The sequence below is a fragment of the Sander lucioperca genome, chromosome 18, assembly GCF_008315115.2.
Source record: "Sander lucioperca isolate FBNREF2018 chromosome 18, SLUC_FBN_1.2, whole genome shotgun sequence".
Taxonomy (NCBI): domain Eukaryota; kingdom Metazoa; phylum Chordata; class Actinopteri; order Perciformes; family Percidae; genus Sander; species Sander lucioperca.
Genome location: NC_050190.1, coordinates 15214325 through 15223258, shown reverse-complemented (window position 1 = coordinate 15223258; position 8934 = coordinate 15214325). Strand labels below are relative to the sequence as shown.

General features: G+C 36.1%; 1 protein-coding gene and 1 long non-coding RNA gene across 2 annotated transcripts; both read right to left on the bottom strand.

Moving 5' to 3' along the window:
- Nucleotides 1-163: 163 nt before the first annotated feature.
- Nucleotides 164-1745, bottom strand: si:dkey-248g15.3 (kininogen-1). Its single transcript, XM_031278508.2, has 6 exons — nt 1627-1745; nt 1491-1541; nt 752-762; nt 618-665; nt 481-504; nt 164-383 (listed from the first exon to the last, which is right to left on the bottom strand). Exons 2-6 carry the CDS (start codon nt 1498-1500, stop codon nt 246-248), a joined length of 231 nt encoding a protein of 76 aa, XP_031134368.1. The 5' UTR covers nt 1501-1541; nt 1627-1745; the 3' UTR covers nt 164-245.
- A 3248-nt stretch (nt 1746-4993) lies between these two features.
- LOC116035457 lies at nt 4994-5985 on the bottom strand. Its single transcript, XR_004101372.2, has 6 exons — nt 5845-5985; nt 5714-5758; nt 5554-5564; nt 5430-5468; nt 5299-5322; nt 4994-5198 (listed from the first exon to the last, which is right to left on the bottom strand). It is a non-coding gene; the product is annotated as an uncharacterized LOC116035457 (long non-coding RNA).
- Between the last annotated feature and the right edge of the window lie 2949 nt (nt 5986-8934).

Genomic DNA, 8934 nt, shown 5'->3' with positions numbered 1-8934 from the left:
TCCTCTGCAAAACGATGCTCTGCATAGATATCAGCCAGCTGTGCATCTTTACCACCCTCAAATTATAGAGACAAGTTCATATGCATCTGTTTTGGATACATGTGTTGAAGTTAGAGTCTGCCACCGATTTTGATTCATGTTAATAAACCATAGACTAGTCTTGTTTTTTTCTGGATTAGTTTATTAGAGATTATGAATTGAATTCTTTACGATCATTATTACAGAATGTCGATTCAAGGAGTTCTTCATTTACCAGGACCATGACCATGACCGTGACCATGACCATGACCTCCTTTCTTTTCATCTGATTTTCCTTCTCCCTTGTCTTTATGTTCTTTCCCATGATCTTTTCCATGTTCTTTTCCGTGTCCGTGTCCTCCCCCCTGTAAACAATAAGAACAATGGTTGATACATTTTCTTAAAACACAGAGGGATAAATGGCTGCATAGTTTTAATTCAAAACAGTTGTAAAACTCTTACCTTTCCACACTTTCCTTTTCCTTCCTGTAAAAGAAAATGGGAAATTAACACAAGTTCTAGAATAATTCACGTTATTGAATCAGCCAGTGGGACAATCCAGTATGAAGCACACATTAGGAAGATGAAAGATGTCTTACTCCGTCTGCGTCACATCCTTTCACCTCTGGCCCCTTGACCGTCTCGTCCTAGGAGAGGAAAAAAAGCTTTTTAGGTACACATGTTTTCATGCTGTTAGTCACAGACCTAAAACACTGTAAGGAAACAAACTCACCTTTGTTTCGGCTGTGATTGAAAGACAAAGAACAAAGTCAAAATTGCAAATTAAACGAGAAGTTACACATGAACTAAAACGTGGTCAATAGCAGTTGCAAGTGAACAGTTTAATAAAAACATTTTGAATGCAGTCTTTGTTGAATTTAAGCCAATGCTGCCTTTCAAAAAACAAGTTGATGATCTTATTGCACCACAGAATGAAATCATTCTCATCAACACATAATTGGAAATGGAATTTTTCTGTTGTTTAAATTGTCTGTGACAATGAATGAAATGCTTTCACTCATTTGTGTGAAGTATTTCAATTCCTGGGAACCAAAATTCTGCCATGCCCACACCGTATTTGCTTTTAATAACTTTTCATCTTTAAGGTCTTAAGATGGCACAGACCAAATTTGAAGTCGATCGGATGAAATCTCTAGGAGGAGTTCGTTAAAGTACGACACGTGGAAATGGGCAAAAACGCACTAATTTCGAACTTTCAATTTACAAATATATATGCACACTTTTGTGTGTAGAAACAAGCATGTCAGCAAATCTGAAAAATCTAACATGTAGTTACTGGATAAAGAGTTAATACTGAAAATACAGAGAAATACTTATCATTTTTACAAAACGTGCTCATATACGGATTTAGTGCCAGGTGTGTGCACAAACATAACATAAAAAGCCTACCTATATTTTTCTGCACAGAAAACTAGCATTCTTAAAAGGAAAAATGAATCAAAGTGACTTACTTCCACTCATATTGTCTAGTCTTGTTGATAAGTGCCGTAGGAAGATTTTTCCTGAATAGAAATACAATGAAGGAGAATCAGTAAGTTACCTAGCAGTCATTACGAATAAGCAACATTCTGCTATTCCATTACATACCTGGTGCAGAAACCCAAATGATCCGTGTCCGATGTGCATGTTCAGTGTGTTTATAAGGAGGTGTATGAGGTGACGAATGTGGGTGTGTTAGTGCTGCAAACAAGCCTCATGTTCTGAAATGTGATTGATAGTTGGAGAACAGGTAAGACTTGAGTTTAGCCTAGAAAACAACTGACAGTGTTTTTTCTCTCTGAGAGTCTAGTTACACCCCAAAATGAAAGAATTTTCACAGACACTTTGGAGCAGGGTTGAAACCTGAGAGAAAAAACTGGTCCAACCTTAACATTACAGGCCAGCTTTTTTTCTACTGATTCATCAAACCTGTTCCCCATTTTGCACAACTAAAGTGCCAATTGTCACTTAATCATGAACTTAAACTAAGTAGACAAATCCTTGCAGAAACAAAACGTTTTAATTAAATTAAGTTGAATTTGCCAATTCTAACTAAGATCATGAGCATACAGATGCTAAACGTACTGGCTTGTTTTCTTTATTATTCAATCCTGTATTCAGCAAAAGCTGCATACACTGTAAGCTACCAATTCTAGGTATTAGTCTCACATGTTACAAGTATGAGAGCTTTGTTACTGATGCATTTATTTAATTATACCTCATGCAAACAGGTTCTGCAGGGTGCGGCAGGCCTATCTTGCAGGATATAGAGTGGCAGCATAATTACGGCACAAACACAAATGTTGAATCTCAACAGAACACTTGCATTACAAAACCAAATTCTCACGGATTGAGCAGTGGTGGACGTATTGAGATTGTTTTAATCAAGTAAAATAAGCAATTCCTCACTATAAAAATACTCCATTACAAGTAGAATTCCTGCATTTGTATTTTTATAGTTTTACTTGAGATCACAAAGTATATCAGCAAAAGTTAAGTGTCCATTGGCTGTCAGACTGGCCCCTGTCTGAGTGTCATATTATTAGATTATTCTTACTGATGCATTATTATGTTTGTAACATTTTAATGTTTGGCTAGTTGAGTTGGAGTTGACTTTTTATACTGTTGGAAAGTTCACCTATAATCATGCATCATCTTTTATAAGCTGATTATATTTTACATGAAAAATACTGTTCATTTAAAGAAAAAATGTAATAAAAAGTACAGTATTTGCCTCTACAATTTAGTTCATTACAATTAAAGTAGCATGGAATAAAAACACTCAAGTACAAGCATCTCAAATATGCACTTAAATAGAGTGCATGAGGGAGGAGGACACCTCACCAGTCATAAATGCAAAAGCAGTCATGCCCATGACTGCATGTACAAATGTTTTTGTTTGTAACCGCCAGTTCAAATGGCAACAATAATAACAACATTGTCACTGTCTGTCTGTGTTTTTACAAAAGGTAGGCTATACAGAGCACAGCTCTAGGACACACCTTTCACTGTCTCAAGACATTCATACAAAATTAAATCTGTTACGTCACATGAGGTGATCCAGAAGTAGGTTACTAGAGGACAGGCCAACGTGTCTGTCCAGGTGAGTTTTGCAGTTTTGAAGTTGACACCCACATCATTATGACCTGAAATTATCTTTTGTTTTATGAGCTGCAGACGTGTCCAAACATTTTCTATTCTCATATTTTCATCTAGCTCTGTCTCATGTCATAGCTGAAAGAAAATAGGCACATCTGAACATGCTCCAACTTGAATGTTTGTAGTGCATACCTTACTTACATGCAAATAACCTCACCTGTAAAACATTATGACAATTATATTATGTGGAGCATCTGTTTTAAAGCTGCAGCATCTCTCATAATGTAGATTATTGCACCTTTGTGACTTTTGATAATTATTTGTCAATAAATCAGGTGATGAAAAGAAATAAACAGAAAAACGTGGAAAGCAGACATGAGTAAATAAAGCCTGAATGAGTCTGTTGATCATTGCTATTCACTCCACTGCTGCTAGCAAAACAAGCAATTCTTTCTAGTTAAGACAATTATGATCAACTTTATTGATCCACATTTTTATTCTACCATAAAAAAATATGTTCTGTTTATATGATGCTGCAACAGGACATGTCTAATCACAGTTTACAGTGAGCAGGGCCCCCTGGTGGTGAAGACAGCTCACAGGTTATTGATAAGTGAAATGATGAAAAAACATGGGATTTTCTAATATTAAAACTATAAAACAGTGACGCTAGTTTATAATGCAAATGCAGTTCATTCAAATTATACCCAGTCATTTTTTGCTCTCATTTCAATTGCATATTCTTTTTCATTGCTTTATTGTTTAATTTATTCCAGTTCATCTCCAGTGGTTTTGAATTAAAAGAATAAATATGGAATATTTATTTTATAATATTATAGTCACCAGCTGGTGGTGCTAGCTTCATATTTCACAAAAACACATGAGAGTGCTATCAATCTTCTCATCTAAATCTAGACAATAATGTGGATAAGCAAACTCCACAAAATATCAAACTATTCCTTAAAACTAGTTTTTGACACAGAAAATGCCTACAAATTTGAAAATAAAGCAAAAAGCATCTTAAGGCCCCTATTATGTAATTTATTATTGTGCTTTATTGTGTTTCCAAAATCTGATGGGCCGATTGTTATGACATTTGCTGAGCACACTCACCAAAAGGTATTATAATCAAACAGGAAGTTATTATTACATTTTTGCACATTCATCCTCCCAAACCCTTTTGGAATTGTCTGTCTTCTTGCACCACCATCAAAAGAATTTACCACACTTTATGAAATCTAAAATCTCCTGGTTTAGTTTTTGTTGAATGGACTGTTAATGGGAAAGGTTCACGATAAGCCCAGTATAATAGTCCAATAAATTCCATAAGGAAACCTTAGGAAGTGTCTGGTAGTTTATGATGGCTTTGGATCTTTTTCTTTTCTCATTTATAACATCACTGTAATATTTTAAAATGTTCCTATAGTCACTCATGTTTCTGTCATTGAGTATTTGTGTTTATTGAACTTCATTTTATCAGTATATTTTCTGTTGTAGCCACATACCAGTGAGTTAATGCTGTGTTTCATCATGTTGTTTAAGTATGATATTGGTTTAGTAGGGGTTGATTGATTTGTATTGTAGCATATCAAACAGACTTTAATTGCATTTTATTTCACCAACTCAATCTGTTCGTCCTATGCAGAGGTTCTCCAAATATTTCTTTGCCACATGATGTTGTCATGGCTGAAATATTCATAACAAACACATATCCTCATATTCCTCTGCAAAAAGATGCTCTGTATAGATATCAGCCAGCTGTGCATGTTTACCACCCTCAGATTATAGAGACAAGTTCATATGCATCTTTTTGGATAAATGTGTTGAAGTTAGAGTCTGCCACTGATTTTGATTCATGTGAATAAACAAACCAGTCTTGCCTTTTTCTGGATTAGTTTATTAAAGATTATGTAATTAATTCTTTACAATCATTATTACAGAATGTTGATTCAAGGAGTTCTTCATTTACCAGGACCATGACCTCCTTTCTTTTCATCTGGTTTAGCCTGTCCACCTTCTTTTCCTTTTCCATGATCTTTTCCATGATCTTTTCCATGATCTTTTCCAGGTACTGCTCCCCCCTGTAAACAATGATGAGAACAATGATTGATACATTTTCTTAAAACACAGAGAGATAAATGGCTGCATAGTTTTAATTCAAAACGGTTGTAAAACTCTTACCTTTCCAGGCTTTCCTTTTCCTTCCTGTAAAAGAAAATTGGGAAATTAACACAGGTGCTACGAAGTTATTGAATCAGCCAGTGGGACAATCCAGTATGAAGCACACATTAGGAAGATGAAAGATGTCTTACTCCGTCTGCGTCATGTCCTTTCACCTCTGGCCCCTTGACCTGGGAGAGGGAAACAGCTTTTTAAGTACACATGTTTTCATGCTTTTAGTCACAAACCTAAAACACTTTAGGGAAACAAACTTACCTTTTTATCACCTGTGATGGAAAAACAAAAAAAAAACAAAGTCAATTAGAGTAGAAATTACACATTAACTAAACAAAAACATATTTTTTTCTGCACAGACAACTCTTCACAAAACATTCTTAAAAAAGTGTAATAATTAATCAAAGAGACTTACATCCACTCATGTTGTCTTGTCTTGGTGAGAAGTGCAGTAAAAAGTATTTTCCTGGGAAAAAATGAAAGGTAGGAGAATCAGTAAGTTACATAGCAGTCATTACGAATAAGCAAAATAGCTGCTATTCCATTACATACCTGGTGCAGAAATTCAAATGATCCGTGTCTGATCTGTGTGTTCTGTCTGTATTTATAAGATGTCGAGAAGCCGAATGTGGGTGTGTTAGTGCTGCGCGAAAGTCTCATGTTCTAAAATGTGATTGTTTGATAGTTGCAGTTAAGATTTGGGTTTGGCCTGGAAAATAACTGACTGTGTTTGTGACTGACAGTCACATGTCAAAACATGAAATGTGGGCTCTTCACAGACACCGGGGCGTATCCAGAGAGATGAAACTGGTGCAGACTAGACCTTACAGGCCAGCTCTGGTTCTACCCTGAATCATCAAACTTGTTCTCCTTCATGCAAAACTGTCTTTTGTTTGCTAAATAGTATATGTTGTAGGGGAAACATAACATGCTGCCTGGATTACATTTTATGTCAATTTAATATTTTAACATATTTGGAAAAGGTTTACAGTCAGTGTATTTTGCTGATTATTCATTGTGGATGTACCAAATGTTTAACATACATCCCAATTGTCACTTAATAGTAAACTTAAATGGCTACTTCCAGGTACTGCAGGTGTTCCTCAGAGGCAGGGTTACATTTTCTTGCACAGGCACATGTTGACATACTGCTCTGTTTTAAAGCTGGGGTAGGCAGTTTATTTTTGGCATTGTTGGGGAAAACTTCCTTATTAATCTTTCAGCATATTGTAATTAAGGTGGTCTGAGAGAAAACTAGACTTCTGCATCTCCTCCTTGGCTCTGTTTTCAGGCTTGAGAAAATCTGGCCCATGACGGGAGACTTTGGCCAATCACAGGTCATTTCAGAAAGAAAGTTTGTTCCTATTGGCTTTTCTACAAATGCAGATGCGCATGCACGTCCCTTCGGTAAAAGTAACTGCAGCTAAAGGCTCAAGTCTGCAGCTAATTCAAGGCTAAACTATTAAATAGGATACTTTATTGTGATCAATCTATACACAGTACATATAGGAACAAAATTGTGTAAAAATGTAGACCAGTTTATTGTCCAGGGAGCAGACATTCGCTGTGAAAACAGGAGAGCTGGTCAGCTGGGGTCGTGTTTACGTTTCTCTCACAGAGCCTCGGCGTCTCCTTGTTTGGATGACAGCATGAGCCTGCTTTACTAGGACCAGAGGCCGCAGCCACGGCACCGTCTACTGCAGCCATTTGAACGAGGAGACGCCATAGATGGTGTGAGAGGAAACGTAAACATGGCCGGTAATTTAGGCTTCTGCTAACCGGAGCTCACGGCGGATTCAAGTTCATGTTTCTGTAGCTAGCTAGAGCCTCAAATTACAGTATCTCATCTCATAGGTCTTTACAAGGAAAAAACAGGACCATAAATATCATAGAATTGTCACTTTATGACGGCATTGGGATGAAATGAATGACTACTACTTGTACAGGTTACTTTATATACCTTATATGCTTGAGCTCATCTGATGGGAGGGGCTGGACAGAGATGGGAGAGGGAGTACTGCAGGAAGAGATCTCACTTTACTTCAAATCCTGGCGTTGTTTTGCTTTCTACCTTCTGCAGCTTTAAGGGATTCTTTTTAAATGAAGAAATGAGCACTCAAGTGCCAAGTTATAGCAAGCAAGTCCTTGCAGGAACAAACACATCAAGTTGAATGTGTTCTAACTAAGATCATGAGCATACAGATGCTAAACGCACTGGCTCGTTTATATTAAATCCTGTATTCAGCAAAAGCTGCATACACTGTAAGCATGTGTGTATGTTACAAGTATAAGAGTTTTGTTATTGATGCATTTATTTAATTATGCCTCATGCAAACAGGTTCTGCAGGGTGCGGCGGGCCTATCTTGCAGGATATAGAGTGGCAGCATTATTGCGGCACAAACACAAATGTTGAATCTCAACAGAACACTTGCATTACAAAACCAAATTCTCGCTGATTGAGCAGTGGTGGAAGTATTGAGATAATTTTAATCAAGTAAAATAAGCAATTCCTCACTATAAAAAAACGCCATTACAAGTAGAATTCCTGCATTTGTATTTTTATAATTTTACCTTAGTTCACAAAGGTATCAGCAAAAGTTCAAGTGTGCATTGTCTGTCAGACTGGCCCCTGTCTGAGTGTCATATTATTAGATTATTCTTACTGATACATATGTATGTTTGTAACATTTTAATGTTTTGCTAGTTGAGTTGGAGTTGACTTTAACTACTTTTTATACTGTTGGGAAGTTCACCTATCATGCATCATATTTGATAAGCTGATTATATTTTACATGAAAAATCTTTTTTTTCAAAGAAATATGTACTAAAAAGTACAGTATTTGCCTCTAAAATTTAGTTGAGTAGAAGTAAAATAGCATGGAATAAGAACACTAAAGTACAAGTATTTCGAAATTGTACTTTAATATTGCTTGAGGGAAGAAAAAACTCCACCAGTCATAAATGCAAAAGCAGTAACGCCCATGATTGTGGTAACACTGTTGGCATTCATACAAAATTAGATCTAAACATCACATGAGGTGATCCAGAAGTAGGTCACTAGAGGACAGGTAAACGTGTCATTCAGAGTGAATTTAGCACCGAATCGACACCCAAATCATTATGACCTTATATAATCAGTCTTTTGTTTTCTAGCTCTGTCTCATGTCGAAGCTGAAAGAAATTTAGGATTTTTGCACTAACTGAAGCTTGGCATACATAGGCACATTGTTGTGGCTCAGGTATACAAAAGTCTGATCTCATTTTCATCTGAACATGCGCAAACTTGAATATTTGTAGTGCATACCTTACTTACATGCAAATAACCTCACCTGTAAAACATTGTGAAATCATATTATTTGGAGCATCTGTTTTAAAGCTGCAGCATCTCTCATAATGTAGATTATTGCACCTTTATGATTTTTGATCATTATTTGTCAATAAATCAGGTGATGAAAAATAAACAGAAAAACATGTAAACCAGACATGAGTATATAAAGCCTGAATGAGTCTGTTGATCATTGCTATTCACTCCACAAGACAATTATTATCAACTTTATTGATCCAGATTTTTATTCTACCATAAAAATATGTTCTGTTTATATGATGCTGCAACAGGACATGGCTAATCACAGTTTACAGTG